General features: G+C 43.9%; 1 protein-coding gene across 1 annotated transcript in view; it reads left to right on the forward strand.

The window, feature by feature from the left end:
- Positions 1-356: 356 nt before the first annotated feature.
- PKP1 (plakophilin 1) overlaps positions 357-22,224 on the forward strand; it is a 234,051-nt gene continuing 212,183 nt past the window's right edge. Inside the window, 1 exon segment of the mRNA XM_040424148.1 lies at positions 357-895. Coding sequence (XP_040280082.1) covers positions 688-895 — 208 coding nt within the window. The 5' untranslated portion in view covers positions 357-687.

Genomic DNA, 22,224 nt, shown 5'->3' on the forward strand with positions numbered 1-22,224 from the left:
TGATATGGGCCAGTGGGGGCAGCTGGGAGTGGCCCCTTTTTGCTTCCTGTAAACAGGGCCCCTGACAGCACTCAGTACAGGTATTTCTGTACTGATACACACCTGTATTGCATTAATGACAGTATGGACCTGCAGCCTGTCAGGGGTATGTCGGCTGTGCGTGCATTTGACAGGGTGTGTATTACACAGCAGGTATAACAGGCTATGATGAGACATAGCGTGTAATAGTCCCTGACACCCACACCTTGCATAATAACCTGCCCTGTATGGAGATCATGTAGCAGCGACCCAACTTCTACAGGACATTGGCATGGAGCCCTGAGCGTGCCCTCGTCATGCCAACGACCCTTCTGCTATGCCCAGGATGCTGAGGCGTTGGCAGGGGTCAGTTCCTGTTGGTATAGACTAAAAGCACGGGATGTCCCTGCTCTATCCTACCTCACCTTCTGTGTGACTAAACGGATTGGTCATAAACACATTTTAAGACACAACTAAGGAGCGGCTGGAAATCTCAAGGCGTGTCACACAAACGCTGACACACCCTTACTGAGCTAGACCTGTACACACTTTACTGTCAGGAAGAAAGACTGGAGACACATCTCTTCAACTGTGGGAAACTTTTCACACTCGTTCATTACCTAGGAAATTGTTCCCGGTGGCATAGCACTATATACATTAACTCTTGCCATGTTGTCCTCACCATCCCCTCTGAAAACTGCCCTGGCATCAGAAGTCTTCTTGTGGCCGAATGAATCTTCCTTAGCCGTCCCTTCGGATAATCGGCTGAGGACCGGGGCTAGTGGTGACCAGCGTGTTAAGGAGCAAGTAATGATGACAGTAAGGAGGCAAAAGCCGAAAAATTCGCAGTCTTCCACCTTGAATTATGGCACTAGAGGTAAATGTGTTACTTATATACCTGATTTCTGTTGCTCACACAAAGCGACTCTTGAAAATGCTGCAAAGTCTTTTTTTATTTATTTTTTAATCTCTGCATGTTCTTCGCTGAGGCGATAGTGTTGTATAGTAAAGTATTGGCATCTGCGGTTTTTATGTTGCATCTGAAGCAGCACGCCGGTGTCACACATGCTGTTAGGGCTCATGCACACGGCCGTAGTTTTGGTCTGTATCTGATGAGCTTTTTTTGCGGGTCAGATGTGAACCCATTCATTTCAATGGGGCGGCAAAAGATGCGGAGAGCACACAGTGTGCTGTCCGCATCTGCACGTCCATTCCGCGCCCCACAAAAAGATGGGATAGAACATGTCCTATTTTTGTCCATTTTGCGGACAAGGATAGGACAGTTCTACAGAAGTTAAAAAATAAATGCACTTGGCTGGGATCCATGTTCTGCGGAACCATGATTTGCAGACCACTTACGTCTGTGTGCTCCCTTATGTAGTTTTTAAGCCAAAGGAGGGTGTGGATAGTAAAGGCAGTGGAAATGGTTAATAATTAAAGTTGTGTTTTTTCTGTTTGTTTTTGTTGTTTCAAATTCATTCTTAAAGCCCCTTTACACATGAATTTGCGGTGGTCTGTATTTAGGACATTTTCTTCTCTTATAGAAGAGGGGATGGAAAGATGTCTGAAGAAAACTCCATGGCTGTAACATGCTGTTTTTATTTTTTTTTAAAGGCTCAATGAAGTGAAAAACTACAACCATTAGCTACTAGCAACAATACATGTATGTCCTGCATTTCAAAGTTCCCATAGACTTTCAGCTAATATCTGGTGTTGCCATTTTTCCTGTAAAAAAAAACACACTCGTCTCAAAAAATTTCTAAATTCCATAAAAACCTGTGTGAATCCAGCCTTAGGTGAGCCATGCTCACATCTGTGTTCGAGGCTCTGAGCACATTCCATGCAGTGCTATTTTGGTAGTACGATGTCTGGTCAGATGAGAGAAACCTGATGGACCCTATTATAGTCAGTGCCGTTTATGCCCGTCATGTGTCCCCGGTCCAATGCCTTTATTCTTTTCTTTATTCTGCTTTTGTTATAGAGCAGAAATACAATCAATGAGGTGAATGCAGCCTTAGGGACCTTGCACACAACTGTATGTCCTCTGAGATATACGGTCCATGAGCGGGCCATATGTCCCGGAGCGGCATTGATCATATGCACAGGAGCACACAGCATCATATATTACAATGATGCTGTGCACGTCAGGCCACCCGTGGGGATATTGTCCCACACTCCTAAGATCATATAAGTGCAGGACAATAGCCCCACGGGCGGCCCGATGCGCACAGCATCATTGTAATATATAATGCTGTGTGCTCCCATGCGTACGATCAATGGCGCTCCAGGACATAAGGCCCGCTCACGGACTGTATATCTCAGAAGGCATACGGTCGTGTGCAAGAGGCCTTAGTGTGCTTCAAAAATTAAAAAAACTGCAAAAGGCCGCATTCACACAGTCAATATTTGGTCATTAATTAGCGTGAATTAGCGTGTCAAAAAGTGCACAGTTTTTTCTAAAAAGTTGGGGGGCATTCTTTGATAGCCGCTTCTCTGCTGGAGGAAGCACCTATTTTATGGTAAGGTGCAGGCTTTGTTATAACTTAAGTGCACCTCTGGCAGTCCGTGCGACTGGATTGAAAACTACTCCAGTCCCTGATTGGAGTAGTTTTCACTCCTCTTTTACACCTATTTCCAGGCATAAATGTTAGTAAATTTCCTGGGGCTGATGACCCAGCCCCGGCCTGGCCCCAGTCCCTCCCAAATGGCAAGGACAGCGTAAAAATGCCCACGTGACAACATGTTGTCACACAGGCTTTTAAAAAGTCGCAAAATGGTGTCTTACAATTTTTTTATGCCAAAAACAGGCTTAGGCTAAGTTCACACGAACGTGTGTGATCCGTGGCCGCATTGCGGGCCGCAATACACGGCCACAGTTTTGTGTGCATTCCGCATCACGGATGCGGACCCATTCACTCCAATGGGTCCGCAAATCCGGAATGGCGGAACGGCCGCACGGAACGGGACCCCTCGGAAGCACTACGGAGTGCTTCTGTGGGGTTGCGTCCCGTACTTCCGTTCCGCAAAAAGATAGAACACGTCCTATCTTTTTGCGGAACGGGCGGATCACGGACCCATTAAAGTGAATGGGTCCGCGATCCGATGCGGCTGACCTACGGCCGGCGATCGTGCATTGCGGCCCGCTATTTGCAGGCCGCAGCACGGGCACGGGTCACACACGTTCGTGTGAACTCGGCCTTAAGCTTCTTAATAAATGACCCCTGTTGTGTTTGAAACCACCCTTCTCATACACTTTTTTTTACTTGTTTGTGGATTATTTCTTGTTTTTCCTGCTGAAAAATGCCATTAATTTATGTTTCTACAAACATTTTTAGGTGTTTTTTATTTATTTTGTTTGCAGTGCGTTTAACATATGCAAGACCACACTTAGTTTATAAATGTTTATATAACAAATTGTGATTTTATTTCTATGAATTTTCTATGAATATTCTGTTCATATAATGCTTCCCACCAATATTTATTACGTATTATGTACGTAACACAAAACAAGTAATCTGCAGACATCCATGATTAAGAAATAACTGAAGCAACTACTCTTTTCAGTATAGTAAAAAAGATTTCTATCGTTTTGGCACACGTCTGGACCATTGAGGTCTATGGAGACAATACAGTATATGTTTTGATACCTTCCTGGAGTAATACCAAGTTTATACCTTCAATAGACTGGCAAGTAGGGTGAAAAGGAGCGATTGGATTAGAACTTTTTTATGGCCCCCTCTTAGGCATCTTTCACACGGGCGTCGCGGGTGAGGGCCGGATGCATTCAGGGTGCATAGCGGGAAACCAGTGCGAGTAGGCACGCAATTGCAGTCAGTTTTGTCTGCGATTGCGTTCCGATTAGGGATCGACCGATTATCGGTTTGGCCGATATTATCGGCCGATATTGAGGATTTTGAACGTTATCGGTATCGGCATCTATTTTGCCGATATACCGATAACGTATTGGGAACACAGAACGCGCTGCTCTCAGCGCGTTCTGTGTTCCCTCCGCAGCACAGGGGAGAAGGAAGCAGTGTCTCCTCCCCCTGTGATGCTGCTGCCGCTGCCTCCAATGACAGGACGGAAGACAAGAGGAGGGGAGGGGCTGTGGCCGCTGCGCCACCAATGAAGATGAGTCTTTCATTAATTCAAATACAGGAGGCGGGAGCTGGCTGCAGAATCACATAGCCGGCTCCCGACCTCTAACGGCAGCTGCGGTCCGCGGTAGTTAACCTCTTAGGTGCCGCGGATCGCAGCTACCGCTCATAGAGGTCGGGAGCCGGCTATGTGATTCTGCAGCCAGCTCCCGCCTCCTGTATGTGAAAGAGAGGTATCTTCATTGGTGGCGCAGTGCGGCCCCCCCCTCAAGCAGTGCGCCCCCCACCCCAATAGTAAAAACATTGGTGGCGCAGTGCGCCCCCCCCCCCTCAAGCTCCCTAGTATTAGTCATTGGTGGCGCAGTGCGCCCCCCACCCCCATCCCAATAGTAAAAACATTGGTGGCGCAGTGCGCCCCCCCCCCCCCAGTTCTAATCATTGGTGGCAGTGGCCACAGGATCCCCTCTCCCCTGCTCCTCCGATCGGAGCCCCAGCAGTGTAAGCCTGGGGCTTCGATCGGTTACCATGGCAGCCAGGACGCTATTGAAGCCCTGGCTGCCATAGTCAGCTCCATGCTGCTGTGTGCACAGAGCACAGGGCAGCAGGGAGAGTGCGAGATCCTATTCACTCTGATAGAGATCTATCAGGGTGAATGGGACAAGGGTTCTAGTCCCTAAGGGGGCTAAAAGTTAGTAAAAAAAAAATAAAAACACAAAAATATTAAGTATAAATGAAAAAGATTTACAAATAAAATAATAATACACGTTAACAATAAACATTAATTTTCAGCAGATTTGTGTAGGAAATTTTTTTTTTTCCTCAAAAATAAAAATACCCAGAATATCGGTATAAATTATCGGCTATCGGCCTGAAAGTTGGCAAATTATCGGTATCGGTATCGGCCCTAAAAAATCAATATCGGTCGATCCCTAGTTCCGATGTTTAGTTTTTTCCGCGCAAGTGCAATGCGTTTTGCACGCGCGTGAGAAAAAACTGAATGTGGTACCCAGAGCCGAACCCGGACTTCTTCACTAAAGTTCGGGTTTGGTGTTCTGTAGATTTTATTATTTTCCATTATAACATGGTTATAAGGGAAAATAATAGCATTCTTTAATACAGAATGCTTAGTAAAATGTCGATTAGGGGTTAAAAAATAAAAATTAATTAACTCACCTCATCCACTTATTTGTGCAGCCGACATCGTCTTCTTTCTTCTTCTTTCAGGACCTTTGATGACGTTATTGCGCTCACCACGTGGTCCTGCACAGGTCCTGTTGAATGAAGATAGAAGGATCATCATCATTCAGCAGGACCTGCTCTGATGTCACCGCGCTCACAAAGCGGTGAGCAGGATTACGTAATCAAAGATCCTTTTGCAGGTCCTGAAAGAAGAAGAAAGAAGACGATGCCTGCTGTGTGAACAAGTAGATGAGGTGAGTTATCTATTTTATTATTTTTTAACCCTCAATCGACATTTTAGTAAGCATTCTGTATAAAGAATGCTATTATTTTCCCTTATAACCATGTTATAAGGGAAAATAATACAGTGAATAGACTTTAATGGGGTCCGGGGTTGCTCATCCCTATCATCTCCTAGCAACCATGCGTAAAAATCGCACCGCATCCGCACTTGCTTGCGGATGCTTGCAATTTTCATGCAGCCCCATTCGTTTCTATGGGGCCTGCATTGCGTGAAAAACGCAGAATATAGAACAGTGATGCGTGAAAATCATCGCTTATCTGCACAGCCCCATTGAAGTGAATGGGTCCGGATTCAGTGCGGGTGCAATGCGTTCACCTCACGCATTGAACCCGTGCGGAAAACTCGCCCGTGTGAAAGGTGTCTTACTCTTGAGGTTTTGTGACAGGTGTGAAAACTAATGTAGTGATAGGCATGCTGAATTTGGGGCGCAATTTAGTTTTTTTTTCAATGAAAAGGCATACTCAACTGAATGTAAAAACATATACAACTACACTGCAATGCAGCTGCATACTCTATACAATCACAATGGACTGTATTTTTTGTGGTTTTTCAGGTTTTCAGGTTTTTCAGGTTTTTCTTGTCAACAGAGTAGAAAAATACAATATCCAGTTGGATTTTTCCTCTCATGTGAAGTATTTATTGGTTTGAACCAACCATAGAAACGTATGGGTACAGAATAATATAGACTTTTTTGTATCTTTCTGACATAGCTAATGTACACTATATTGCCAACAGTATGGCCCCTTTCACACGAGCGAGTATTCCGCGCGGATGCGATGCGGGAGGTGAACGCATTGCACCCGCACTGAATACTGACCCATTCATTTCTATGGGGCTGTGCACACGAGCAGTGATTTTCACGCATCACTTTTGCGTTGCGTGAAAATCGCAGCATGCTCCTCTTTGTGCGATTTTCACGTAACGCAGGCCCCATAGAAATGAATGGGTTGCGTCTGACTCTTTTACTGTATAGGACCTGTGGAGAGCATTAACTATAGTTTAAGGACCTGGGATGACGTCACTCTGGTCATCACATGGTACGTCACATGATCTTTTACCATGGTGATTCACCATGGTAAAAGATCATGTGACGTACCATGTGATGACCAGAGTGACGTCATCCCAGGTCCTTAAACTATAGTTAATGCTCTCCACAGGTCCTATACAGTAAAAGAGTCAGACGGAGATGCCGGGCATCGCAAGCAAGTGGATTAAGGTGATTTAAATGATTTTTTATTTTTTTTTTAACCCCTCCAGCGCTGTTTTACTATGCATTCTGTATTCAGAATGCTATTATTTTCCCTTATAACCATGTTATAAGGGAAAATAATACTATTTACAGAACACCGATCCCAAGCCCGAACTTCTGTGAAGAAGTTCGGGTACCAAACACGCGCGATTTTTCTCACGCGAGTGCAAAACGCATTACAATGTTTTGCACTCGCGCGGAAAAATCGCGGGTGTTCCCGCAACGCACCCGCACATTTTTCCGCAACGCCCGTGTGAAAGAGGCCTATGTGAACACCTGAAAATATGACCTCATGGTGTGGCTGGCTACATGTGGTCAAGCCATGTGGCCATTGGTTGCCACCAGTCTGTCTTGGCTGCATGTGGCCAGCTGAACCATGGGGTCATACTCTGTCACACCTGTATGAACTTGCTGGAATCCCATTCCAAAACCACATAGTCGATAATGTGCCCCTTTTGTGCCATGCTTCTGTTAACGCTTTTTAGAAAATTGTGGAATGTGTATATGACCCTTCAGAAGGTAGCAGAGTCCTTATGTTGGGATCAGGCTTCATGAATATAAAGGGGTTGTCAAAAAAATCAGAGGCAGCGAATGTGTAAAAAAATAAATAAATGAAACTACCTTTTCAAAGTCCTTCCATTCATTCCACTGCTGGACTGAAAGTGATGGTGTTCCTTTCCCATTCTTGTGGCCACTGCCATTTTTTATAATGACCGCTATGGTGTCGCTCTGTAGCATGTCGCAGTGTAACACCATAGATTATCATTATAAAAAATGTTGCATGGCATTACTGCAACACAAGTTCCAGTGTAGTAGTACCCTTTTGTTGCGTGACTTATATTGCACGACAAATGTCATTGTGTAGACCAGGCATCCTCAAACTGCGGCCCTCCAGCTGTTGCAAAACTACAACTCCCAGCATGCCCGAACAGCCTACAGATATCAGCCTACAGCAGGGCATTGTGGGAGTTGTAGTTTTACAACAGCTGGCGGGCCGCAGTTTGAGGATGCCTGGTGTAGATGTACCCTAACTATGTATTATTAGATCAGTGGCCTAAATAGAGATTTCCTCTATGATCAGTTTATAAACAGGACTGTAACAGTAAGAAGGTACCTGCAGCATGGTGGCTCAGTAGTTAGCACTGGGGTCCAAAGACTTACTGATAGGGAACTTAGATTGTGAGCCCCATTGGCGAGAGCCCGATATCTAATATCTGTTAAGCGCTGTGGAAAATAGTAGCACTATATAAGTGAGTATAATAAATAAAGCGACATCCTCTAGGAAAGAAGGTTTCTACACCATCATTGAAGGTGATTCTTTCCTGTAATAGCATTATCGTGCTCGTCTGTTTTTTAGAGTGCAATTAGACTTGCTTAGTGGACTAGCCTGTCAGTATTTAGCATAGTAATTATAATGAGTCACACAGCAGGCGAGCCGTCTTTTTATTTGTCAGGGCTCAGATGGATCATGTACAATTAGACTACTGTTTGGTCAGCAAAAAGTTGCATATTAAATAAAAAGTTGCAGCTATATACACGTTTCTGAAAAGGCGCATGTCTACCAGACGATATGACAATTTCATTAAAATTGTACCACGGCCCCACAGATAGGCGAACAAAAAAAAAAACTGGAGTGGAGTTAGAATAAAATACATTTTTCATCCAATTCATACTTAGGCCTCTTGCACACGAACGTGTGCTGCCCTTGCCCATGCTGCGGACCGCAAATTGCAGTCCGCAACGCATGGGCACCGACCGTGGGCCAGCCGCATGCGGATCACGACCCCATTCACTTGAATGGGGTCCTCGATCCGTCCGTTCCGCAAAAAGATAGGACAAGTTCTATCTTTTTGCACAGAACTGAACCCCACAAAAGCACTCCGTAGTGCTTCCGTTCCATGGTTCCGTTCTGCACCGCATCTCCGGATTTGCGGACCCATTCAAGTGAATAAGTCCGCATCCGTCATGCGGAATGCACATGGCCGGTGTCCCGTGTATTGCGGACCCGCCATATGTGGGCCGCAATACGAGGAGCACATACATAAATAGGCTAAAAAACGCAGCACAACTAGCCACGCCCCAGAAATTTGCCCACACCATGAAACTAACGAGCCTAAAAAGACATATTAGTAAATGTGGCTAAAACAATTAGTCTGTCCAAACAAGGAAATGTTACACAAAAGCAGATGCAAATCATAATAATAAATGACCCCGGAGACTTTGAGGCACATGTGGATTACATGCGTTTTTCTGCACAGATTTTCATGCGGAAAAATTGCAGTGTAAGGGCTCATGCACATAAACATATTTTCTTTCCGCTTCCATTCAGTTTTTTTTTTGCGGACCGTATGCGGAACCATTCACTTTAATGGGTCCGTAAAAACGACGGAAGGTACTCCGTGTGCATTCCATTTCCGTATTTCCGTTCTGCAAAAAAGTTGTGCATGTCCTATTATTTTGTCCGCAAATCACGGTCCGAGGCCCCATTCAAGTCAATGGGTCCGCAAAAAATACGGAACGCACATGGAACACATCCGTATGTCATCTGTATTTCATCTGTATTTTGCGGATCCATACTGTAGAAATGCTATGCCCAGCCCATATTGCTCATGTGTTTGGTGATTAATAATTTACTGTTTCCGTTTCCGATCCACAAAAAACGGATCGCATACTGAAACCATACGGATATGTTTTGTGGAATAACGGAACGGACGAGGACTTAAAATCAGAGAAAAAAAAACACTCAGATACGGAACAATGGATCTGTGAAAAACGGACCGCAAAACAACGGTCGTGTGCATGAGCCCTAATGCAGTACCAGAAAAATGTATGAGATTATAGACAAATCTTATGTACATTTAGCTTTTTTCTTCCATGTGGAAATTGACTTTGTCAATTGTTGTTACGTTTTTCTTCTGCAGATTTTTCACCCTTCAGTCTAAAGCCTCAGGCCTCTTGCACATGACCGTATGTATTTTGCGGTCCGCAAAAAACGGAACTGCAAAAAATACGGATGACATTTTGTGGAACGGAACAGCTGGCCCCTAGTAGAACAGTACTATCCTTGTCCGTAACGCAATTTTTTTCTGAATGGAAATATGGAATTACGGAAACAGAATGCACACAGAGTAACTACCCTTTTTTTTGCGGACCCAATGAAAAAACTTAACGGAAATGGAATGAAAATATGTTTGTGTGCAAGAGGCCTCATTCACACCCCAGTGTTTTGGTCTTAGGCGTCATGCACACGACCGTTTTTTTTTTAAGGTCCGCAAAAACAGGGTCCGTAGGTCCGTGATCCGTGACCGTTTTTTCGTCCGTGGGTCTTCCTTGATTTTTGGAGTATCCACGGACATGAAAAATGAAAAAAAAATCTAAGTCAAGTTTGCCATTGAAATGATAGGAAAAAACGGACACGGATCACGGACACGGATCACGGGCGCGGATGACAATCTTGTGTGCATCCGTGATTTTTCACAGACCCATTGACTTGAATGGGTCCGCAAACCGTTGACCGTGAAAAAAATAGGACAGGTCATATTTTTTTCACGGCCAGGAAACACGGCTCACGGATGCGGCTGCCAAACGATGCATTTTCCGATTTTTCCACGGACCCATTGAAAGTCAATGGAGCCGCGAAAAAAAACGGAAAACGGACCCACGGACGCGGATGCACACAACGGTCTTGTGCATGAGGCCTTAGTGTGAGATCTGTGGAAAATCAATTGAATGGGAGCAGAGGTTTCTCTCCATGCCTCTGCACCGCAAAAAAAAGAACATGTTCTATTTTCTTGCCATACAGACGGATCACGGACCCATTCAAGTTAAATGGGTCTGGTTCCGTCTTCGGAATCCGCATGGATGTTGCCCGTGCATTGGGGACCGGAAATTACGTTCCCCAGTGCACGGAACTGCTGAGCAACGGCCGTGTGCATGAGCCTTATGATCTCTTTCATGCATCAATATTTTGATCAGTGTTTAGTCAGTGATTTTCATCAGTGATGAATAGCCAAAAGGTAGGCCTCTTTCACATTTCCATGTTCGTAGAAAAATCCATCCATGTATCATCCATGAAGAGATCCTGAAGGATTAGTGTTAGGTCTGTGTGTCCGTTTTTTGCCCTTCGGACACTGCTCAGCTGAAAATTAATTCCCAGAGCCTCTCTTACCAGTGGTCAGTGAAAACGGAGCAAACACGGATACCATCTAGTATAATTACTAGATTACTGAAGATGAGCTGTATATCCAGGGAGATATTTTGATTGCATGATTTGCAGTTGGAAAGGATTTTTTTTTTACTGAGATATAGGGCTGGGCATTTATGGCAATCAATTATTACAGTTACTTTATGGATAATTATCGGTTATAATCTTGATTATTGTTTTTACATTTTTTCTAGCAATAACTTTTATTTTCACTTAACTGTAAGGCCCCTTTCATACAAACGAGTTTTCCATGCGAGTGCGATGCGTGAAGTGAACGCATAGCACCTGCACTGAATCCTGACCCATTCATTTCAATGGGTCTGTGTACATGAGTGTTTTTTTTTCACGCATCAGTTCTGCATTGCGTGAGAATCGCACAATGTTCTGTATTCTGCGCTCTGCACACAGCCCTGACCCCATAGAAGTGAATGGGGCTTCAGTGAAAAACGTATTGCATCCGGATACAATATGTATGAAGTCCGGATGCAATGCGTTTTTCACTGATGGTTGCTAGGAGATGTTGTTTATAAATCTTACGTTTTTTTTTCACGCGCATGAAAAACGCATCAAAACGCAGCCGCACGGAAAAAAATGAACAACTGAACGCAGTTGCACAAAACTAACTAAATTTGCTTGTGAAATGGTGTGAGTTTCACTGAACGCACCCTGAGCACAACCTGACACAATTCGTATCGTTCATGTGAAAGAGGCCTAAATAGAGAGGTCCACTGTCTATGCACCACTGTGTGTAAGGGGAGGGAGTAGCGGCAAGGTTGTAGAGGCAAGAAAGCAAGGGGAGAATCAAAGTTGCACGGAAGGCAAACAAAGACAAAGGTACTCCATTGAGGAGGGGGCTGGAGCAAGCCAGGGTGGCACAGATGGCACAATGCAAATTACATGAGAGGGGCACATAAGATGGCAGGGAGACATTCACAATGTCTCCTACGGGCTTCATCCCTGCCGCTGCAGTATAAATAAAAGCTCCACCTCCTTCTGCCATTCACCAACGCACATCATGCTGCTGTGGAGGAGGAGTATCACAGAGAAAAAATGACTTTCCATATAAAATGTAGCTTTTACTTTTAAATGTTAAAATAATACCCCATATAAATAAAGAAAATAATCGTAAACTATGCCAGATAAATAGACAAAGCCTTACTTTGGAAGTGTCCAGGATAATACAATCCAATAAACAAAAATGCAACAACTTACAGTTTGGAGACTGTGGACCTGGACAATGGATATACGGGAGGTGAAGTCAGGACAGGGGGAGGGGGAAGAAATCCCTAATGTATCCCTCAACGTTACCCCTGCCTACAGGCGGAGCACCCACTCCGAAAGGGGCGACCCCACCTCTCGGTGGCTAAGCCCTCACTGTCACCTACTATAACCCTGCCAGTGGAGTTTTCAGATTCTTGTCCCTTTACAGGTACTTGTTCCGTTTCACCAGTGTCCGTAAAACTGGTTCATCAGGGGACCAAGGATAAATAATCAGATGGTCATAGGTATCAATCTTGGTAGTTGCGTAGATAAGGCATCCTGGTATGGTCATTTTTACTCTGTGATACTCTGATATGTTACTTTTCAAACCTTATAATTTTTTCCAGTGATAGCCCTGCTGTAGAGGAGGAGAATAGGTGAGACGGACTACTAGTACTGCCCTGATTGCTACATTTAATGCCAGGCTCCCGCTGTGACCTGGAGCACTGTATCAGTGCAGCATGTGTTGCAGGAATTGATACAGCGCTCCAGAAGGAAAAAAGTGACAGTGACAATATTTTAAAATATATATTCTCAGGGTGTAGAAGGGTGAATTCATTGAATTCATTTGATTAATCATCCAGCCCTACTGAGAAGACAAATATTGACATCTACTTCATGGGAGTCTTTTTCCCTGAATCAATTTTGTAGGACAATAAGCTGAAGTGGATAGAGGCGCTTCTGTTTTTTATTTCAGCCTTACAAACTATGCTACTATTGCAACCAGGATTTTAAATGAGGTGTGGTGAAAATATTGAAAATGCAACAATTTGCACAAAAAAAACTGGCATACATGCTGTGCTCCACATATGTTTTTTTTTTTTAGACATGTTTCTAACTTGTTTTACATGTCGCCATACAAGGGGGTAATCCTTATCAGAAATGAGTGTGGCATCATGTAAAGGTGGTGTGGCTTAATTGCATCTCCATGCACGTAAATGTTGCCTCATTTCTGGAGTAAAACTAAGCCAACTAATAGGTGATGTAAACTTAGACTAGGCAGTCTAAGGCCCCTTTCACACGGGTGAGTTGAACGCATTGCACCCGCACTGAATACCGACCTATTCATTTCTATGGGGGCCTGTTCACATGAGTGGTGATTTTCACGCATCACTTGTGCATTGCGTGAAAATCGCAGCATTCTCTATATTCTGGCGTTTTTCAAGCAACGCAGGCCTCATAGAAGTGAATGGGTTTGCGTGAAAATCGCAAGCATCCGCAAGCAAGTGCGGATGCGGTGCGATTTTCACACACGGTTGCTAGAAGACGATCAGGATGGAGACCCGATCATTATTATTTTCCCTTATAACATGGTTATAAGGGAAAATAATAGCATTCTGAATACAGAATGCATAGTAAAATAGCGCTGGAGGGGTTAAAAATTAAAATAAAAATTAACTCACCTTAGTCCACTTGATCGTGATGCCGGCATCTCCTGTCTCCTTTGCTGAACAGGACCTGTGGTGAGCATTCATTACAGGTAAAGGACCTGTGGTGACGTCACTCCGGTCATCACATGATCCATCACATGATCTTTTACCATGGTGATGGATCATGTGATGACTGGAGTGACGTCACCACAGGTCCTTTACCTGTAATGAATGCTCACCACAGGTCCTGTTCAGCAAAGGAGACAGAAGGAGATGCCGGGCTGCGCGATCAAGTGGATTAAGGTGGGTTAAATTATTATTATTTTTTTAAACCCTCCAGCGCTATTTTACTATGCATTCTGTATTCAGAATGATATTATTTTCCCTTATAACTATGTTATAAGGGGAAATACAATCTACAGAACACCGATCCCAAGCCCGAACTTCTGTGAAGAAGTTCGGGTTTGGGTACCAAACATGTGCGATTTTTCTCACGCGAGTGCAAAATGCATTACAATGTTTTGCACTCGCGTGGAAAAATCGCGGGTGTTCCCGTAACGCACCCGCACATTTTCCCGCAACGCCCATCTGAAAGAGGCCTAAAGGTGTGAAAGATTTATCAGACAGCATCAGGCACTAAGAAATCTGGTGCAGTTTAAGACTGTCTAGTTTAAGTTTAGGCTACTTTCACACTAGCGTTTTCAATTCCGCTATTAGGATCCATCATAGGATCTCAATAGCGGATGAAAACGCTTCAGTTTTGTCCCCATTTATTGTCAATGGGGACAAAATTGAACTGACCGAAATGAAATGCACCAAATGAATTCTGTTCCGTTTGGTTGCGTCCCCATTGAGGACAGAAAAACACTGCAAGCAGCAGTTTTCTGTCCGTGATGTGGTGCGGAGCAAGACAGATCCTTCCTGACACACAATGTAAGTCAATGGGGACGGATCCGTCATCTGTGACACAATAGAAAACTAATCCATCCCCCAGTGACTTTCAATGGTGTTCAAGACAGATCCTATAGAAGACATAATACAACCGGATCCGTTCATCCATAACTATCTGCTTAGTTAAATCCAGGTGGCGAATTCTTTTTTTGGACAGACTGTATTTCACTTAGTCCATATCTACATTTACATTGTGCAAGAGTCCCAGTCTCTGTTCCTAATGATATCTGTGCTCAGTTTTCGGCTTAGGATTATTTATTTATTTTTTACTCTAAGAAGTACTACGTTTTTCTTTACTTTTTATCTATCTCCTAAATTTTATTTCAAATTTATTAGGCTTCGTTTAGGAGCAGAACGGAAAGGACGGAGAAGGCACATAACTGAGCCAAATGGAGCCCTTAGGACCCCATAGACTATAATGGGGTCCGTTATGTTTCCGCTCAGAAGATGATTTTGAAGCAGAGACAAAAGTCCTGCATGCACAACTTTTGTCTCCGCTCCAAAATCATCTTCTGAGTGGAAACATAACGGACCACATTATAGTCTATGGGGTCCTTAGGCTCTATTTGGCTCAGTTATGTGCCTTTGCCGTCCTTTCTGTTCTCCTGCTCCTAAACAGAGTAGGAGAACAGAAAGGCTGAACAGTGATGTGAACGAAGCCTTACATCCTCTTAACATGTAAAAGCATTCAATACACACCCCTGTGAATGAATAATATTAATGTACAATTTATACGTATTGAATCACACAGTTAACACACCCTAATAAAAATGACCCAGTCATCCCAAACCGGTATTCAGCTGAGGAGGCATACGCCATAATTGACCCTGACACAGATACGCCCCACTAGCACCTAGAGGCACAATTGCATATTATAAAAGACATTATTTAGCGTGAACGGCGGCAGGCAGGGAGATATAAGTCATACAGTTATGTTCTGTCATCCAGCTACATAACGATATTTCTGATGACAGAAACCCTTTAAAGGGTTTTCTATCACTTCGTTTCACATAATTAGCTGTCAGACACTAGCGATCCGCTAGTGTCTGCTCTACCAAACCATCCTAATATAATAGGTTTTGGGGCAGCCGTTTGGCTAAAAAAAGAACTTATATCAATATGCTAATGAGCCTCTAGGTGCTATGGGGGCGTCATTAGCACCTAGAGGCTCGGTCTACCTTCACAAACTGCCGCCGCCCAGAGCGTCCCTCCAGCCCGCCCATCTCCTCCAGAATGCGATCCTCCCTGTGAACGTATGTATTCGGCGCATGCGCAGTGAATGTCTGACCGCTTCCCTGCTCAGACATCTCCACTGCGCCTGTTCCTCGGAGCACTATGACGTCATCGGCGCAGGCGCAGTGGAGATGTTTTGATGCAACCCATAATCTTATTGGCCTTGGCAGCAGCTGCTTGACTCTGGTTTCTACAGCTTAGTTTGCAGTTCACCAAAATTCCTAGGTCCTTTTCCATGTCAGTGTTACCCAGTGTTTTACCATTTAGCATGTACTGGTGACTTGCATTATTCCTTCCCATGTGAATAACAATTGTCAGTGTTACACCTCATCTGTCACTTCTCTGCCCAAGCCTCCAATCTATCCAGATCCATCTGCAGCCGTATACTGTCCTCTTCGGTGTTAATTACTTTACACAGTTTAGTGTCATCTGCAAAAATTGATATTTCACTGTGCAAGCCTTCTACAAGATCATTAATAAATATATTGAAGAGAATAGGGCTCAATACTGACCTCTGTGGTACCCCACTAGTGACAGTGACCCAATCTGAGTGTGTACCGTTAATTGCCACCCTATGTTTTCTATCACTGAGTCAGTTATTTGCACACATACTGACATTTTCCCCTAGTCCAAGCATTCTCATTTTATATACTAACCTTTTATGTGGTACAGTAGTCAAATGCTTTGGAGAAGTCCAGATATACGAAATCCATTGATTCACCGTCAGGGCCGGACTGGGGATAAAAACCAGCCCTGGAAAAAGTTGCATACCAGCCCCACAGCATTGCGTCATTATTTACTTGTTTATAATAGGAGAAAGCATTCATTTTATAACACGTGTGTAAACACGAATTTGAACTTTGCCCCACCATAGCTCTTTTGTAGAACCCCCATTATTCATATTATCACAGTGTTTTCCCAACTAGGATGCCTCCGACTGTTGCAAAACTACAACTCTCAGAGCATGCTCAGACAGTGTTTTACCACGCCCTTTGACCCGCCCCTTTTTTGTTGGCCACCTATTTAATGATTGTTGCATGCAACATTTTACTTGACCAGCTATTTTAGATATTCTACGGTAGTCCTGTTACAATCCCCCCTCCCCCCCCAATGAGCCTTTCGACCAAATAATAAAAATATTTATAAAATCTCACCCATATGCTGCAAAAAAAAATAAAAAATCTGCAATGTAAAATTGATAATAAAGATCAACTACAAACAAACATATTTCACATGAAAACTTACAATTACTTGGCTTGACCCTTGGGGATCTCGGACACCACTTCAACACTTTGGCCGGGGGCTCGGCGGAGCTGATGTTGTGCTTTATCCTAATGAGAAAGATTTCATAATAAGGATTTGGAGAAGGGGCAGAGGAATAGCAGAGCAGGGAGAGGCCGGTGCTGCTACTAGGGGGTCATACCATGGGGGAGTAATAATTCTCCTTATAATGTGCAAAACATACCCCTCTGTAGTGCCCCCAGTTGAGCTAATGTTCCCATTATGTGCCAATATAAAATACCCCTTCTCAGTGCCCCCGTAGATGACCCCATAGTGCCCCCCCTTCCCCATAGTAACCCACCATAATGTATCCCAGTATAAAATGCCCCTATACAGAGCCCCCCATATAAAATACCCCTTCTTTGTAGCCTCAATAGATGCCCCTATAGTGCCACCCAATTATCTGCCAGTAAAATGCCCCCCAATCATGTTCCAGTAATCAGAGCCCCCCTACCATCATGTGCCAGCAGCCAGAGCCCCCCCATATCATGTGCCAGTAGCCAGTGCCCCTCCTATGTGCCAGTAGCCCCCCTTATTATGTCCCAGTAACCCCCCTTATGTGCCAGTAGCCCCCTTATGTGCCAGTAGCCCCCTTATGTGCCAGTAGTCCCCCTTATGAGCCAGTAGTCCCCCTTATGTGCCAGTAGCCCCCCCTTATCATGTGCCAGTAGTCCCCCTTATGTGCCAGTAGCCCCCCTTATCATGTGCCAGTAGCCCCCCTTATGTGCCATTAGCCCCTCTTATCATGTGCCACTAGCCCCCCCCCTTATGTGCCAGTACCCCCCCTTATGTGCCAGTAGCCCCCCCTTATGTGCCAGTAGTCATTTTTATGTGCCAGTAGCCTCCCATTATGTGCCAGTAGTACCCCCCCTTTATGTGCCACTAGCCCCCCTTATCATGTGCCACTAGCCCCCCTTATCATGTTCCACTAGCCCCCCCTTATGTGCCAGTAGCCCCCCTTATGTGCCAGTAGCCTCCCATTATGTGCCAGTAGCCCCCCCTTATGTGCCAGTAGTCCCCCCCCTTATGTGCCAGACAGTAGCCCCACTTATCATGTGCCACTAGCCCCCCATCATCATGATCCAGTATTGTACCTATATGAAAAACAAAAAAGCAAAACACTTATACTTACCTCCAGCGATGCGATGCGATCCAGGCCTCTTCCGGCCGCCTGTGTCCCTCGCTATACGGCTCAGGCGGCGTGATGACGTCATTGCGCCGCCTGCATCGGCCTCTGATAGGCTGCCGGCCTAGTGCTGGCAGCCTATCAGAGGAACAGGAGGGGACACGCCTCTCCCTCCCCTGCCGCAGACCCAGAGAATGGAGCTCCGCTGTTGTGTGAGAAGAGGACGCGGCAGCTGCACAATAGCCGTGTACTGGGTGAGAGGCTCCCCCCGGAGGACAGAGGAGGGGCCTGCAGCGGGGTCATACAGAGTGCAGGGCCGGCTCCGGGAGCGTGTCCTCGGCCGTTGTGTGAGAGTCGACTTCTCCCCCTGATAGTGCCCGCAGCATAGAGAGGACGGCGATACAGATGACTGGAGATGAGCGCTTCGACAATGGAAGCGCTCATCTCCTGCTGCTGTGCCCTGCCGCTGGCCGCCCGCCCCCACTTGCCACCAGGGGCACTCAGGCCTGCCGGCCTACCAGGAAATTTCCCAGTATCCCGGCAGGCCAGTCCGGCCCTGTTCTCCGTGGTCAAATCTAGAACTTACCTCCTCATAGAAACTGGTTAAATTAGTTTGACATGACCGATCCCTCATGAAGCCATGCTATTATGGTGTTATTTGCTTATTTTCATTGAGGTACTCCAAGATAGCATCTTTTAGAAAACCTTCAAACAGTTTACCCACGGCCTATATTTTTCGGGCTCTGTTTTTGGACCCTTTTTGAATATTGGCACCACATTTGCTATGCGCCAATCCTGTGGAACACTCCCTGTCATTATAGAGTCCTTGGAATGCAATAAGAGAAAAGAAAAAAAGAGGTTGAGTGGTTCCACCAGGACTAGAGGTCCTGGGGAAAAGGCGCCAGAGGGATGGAGAAGATGTAAGTGTAGATAAAAGGAGAAGTATAAAATATACTATAAAATAGCACCACAAACTAAGTGCCTGTTAAATGACTATTTGGGGAAGGCTGCACAAGTGTTATAGGGAGGTGAAAAATATTTTCATTCCCAATAGACAAATACCAGTGACAGGTGAACCTAGTCTGGAGGCTCCAAATAAACCAAATGGATCCAACCGGACGTGATTCAAAAAACAGAAAACACTACAAAAGGCACCACTCCCAAGGATGTGAAGGGGATAAGTGTGGTGGATAGTGCCCCCTAATACGGAGGATGATATTAGAATAATAATATAAAAATATATGATAATATATAAAGAATATATAAAAAAATAGAATACTCTCCTAAAGGGAGATTCCTGTTTATGAGAGTTGGAGTACTCACTTCACAGGGGGGGTAGTCACAGGATAAAGCTCAAGACACCCGTGACTAACTGCCCCCCTAGCCGGGATCTCATGTCAGATGATATCAATTGATGGCAGCCAACGACAAGGCTTCTGATCAATGCAGTTTATTACAATAAAATAGCCCAACGCGTTTCGGAGGTCTTATAATCCTCCTTCTTCAAGGGTATTAAGAAAGAAAAAAGTTTTTGAGACATACAATATAGTTGAATCAGCTGAATACACAAAAAAAGTGTACACAAAGAAGTATATAAAAAAAAAGATATATATATATATATATATATATAATCATAAATAAATAAATAGATATAATATATACACATTCACATATCTTTATCCAAGAACACCTGTGATCACAATTATATCGCGAATATCAAGTAAAATAAAGAGTCAGACTGTTATATATTCCACTTGTATACAGTGCCATATAATATTTACTAAATGAAACATTATATCAACCTAATCCTCACTACAAGCAGGTTTGAGTTCCATTTTTAGCAATACATTAGAACATTTTTTACCTTCAGGGGTCTTTTCAACAAAGGGCTCCAGTACTTCAAAAGGACATGTTCCTTTTAGGTGAGCTTCCCCTTTAATGGGTATTTAAAAGAAATTTAGACAGCACATGGAGGTGGCGTGCAGGGTAAGGAGGGCCCAAACCGGAAGTTAATGCCCCTCCCAATATAAACCTAACAGGTAGCCACAGTAGGCAAAGAATGCCACAATTAACCAGCCTTAGGTATACATGTCCATTCTCCATGTTAGATATACAGTCCTCGCCATGTATTCTGGCGTAAGACTATAATTTGGGGCCAGAAACGGACCGGATTGCCATGCATTCCAGTGTGGAACGCACCGCGACTACCGGTGAGCGGCCCGCACATCACTTCCTGTGCGCTCCACAGTGGAACGCACAGCGTCTTCCGGTCGGGATCGCGGCTCTCTCATGCGTTCCATTGCGGAACTCCACCTCAGATGACGAAACTAATGTTTTAAAGAACGAGGATGTGTACATATAAGTGGTCTCGCTATATATTGTACTTGAGGGGAAACAAAAAGGGGTGGGATAGGTCGCCTATTGCATAATAATTAATAAGGATATAAAACTAAAGGGCTCAATCTGCTGATGGTGTATAATATAATTATAATTGGTGGGAATTGATAAAATGGAATTTTAATAAAAATAGAATTAATAGAACTAAATATATATATATATATATATATATATATATATATATATATAGATAAAATATATATCTCTAAAATAATTAATAAACTGAGATGAAAAAAAATGGGGATGGAGTTAAAACCAGTAATCAATAAAATTCAATAGAAAATCTATAAAGTACGACTGGATAGACTGGTGGACTATTAACATATTTAAATTATATTTAAAATATGAAATAGATCAATATGTTACTATGATATGTTGAAATGATAAGACTAGATGAATTGATAGGATATTGGTTACTTACTTCAATTACTTAATGGGATATTGATTAATTCCTTAAATTATTTCATTATATTATATTATATTATATTATTATACTAAAAATTAACATATTCAAGGCACTCATTAAGACCGAATGGTGTTAAGGTGTTCAGGTGGAATATCCAATACATTTCTTTTTTACACAGTGTTTAAAAACAGTGTGTAACCTGTTCAATTGGTGTCACACGTAGGCATATAGGGTTGCTATCTGGGTTTGAGGTTGACTGACTCATTGGTGTCAAATACGGGCTCACAGATAGGGTGATGGTCCAGTTTTTCCGCATCGGAGGTGTCGAGAACTCGACACCTCCGATGCAGAAAAACTGGACCACCACCCTATCTGTGAGCCCGTATTTGACACCAATGAGTCAACCTCAAACCCAGATTCATCTCACCAAAATCACCAAATTTTTTCCCCCACTGAACCGATCCCGCAAAAGACAAATTTCCGGCGAAGAGGGAGAAGAGGTGGAAAATGCAGACAGTCCCGCAAATAAAAAATTAAAACCAAAGAAGAACCTGAAATAACATCACCCACCGTAGTAGAAAGATCTAAGGGGATAGTCAATCTCTCGAAGTACAATTTAGATTCCAGTGAGACATTACTTTTGAGCAAGGGACTCTCATTTTGTCCCACTGATTAATCTGATCTCTTTGAGGTGTTTGTTGACCTGAACCAACTTATCAGGAAACTAACACTACAGAGACACTTTGCGGGCAAATCTCTAGAACCTAAGGGTATATCTAACCCGATCCCCGCTCTGATTGATACATCCATTCAGGCACCTATTCCCTGTGACCTTAAAGGGAAATCCACCTTTTACCCATTAGATAGCAGAGGCCCCTACATTGAATACTTCTATGACGTGACAATGAGGGACCTCAAAGGGGTTCTAGCCAAACCGAAAACGGATAACACCGACAAGGGACTAGGGTACAAGATCAAGGAAAATCTGAAACACAAAGAAAAACTTGCCATCAAAACCCTAATGAGGAATAAGGAAAGTGTTATAAAAAGTGCTGATAAGGGAGGGGGGATTGTAATTCTAGACACAGAATATTATATTGCGGAATCTATGAGGATTCTTTCGGACAAAAATTTCTATAAACCCCTCCC

The sequence above is a fragment of the Bufo bufo genome, chromosome 3, assembly GCF_905171765.1.
Source record: "Bufo bufo chromosome 3, aBufBuf1.1, whole genome shotgun sequence".
NCBI classification, from domain to species: Eukaryota; Metazoa; Chordata; class Amphibia; order Anura; family Bufonidae; genus Bufo; species Bufo bufo.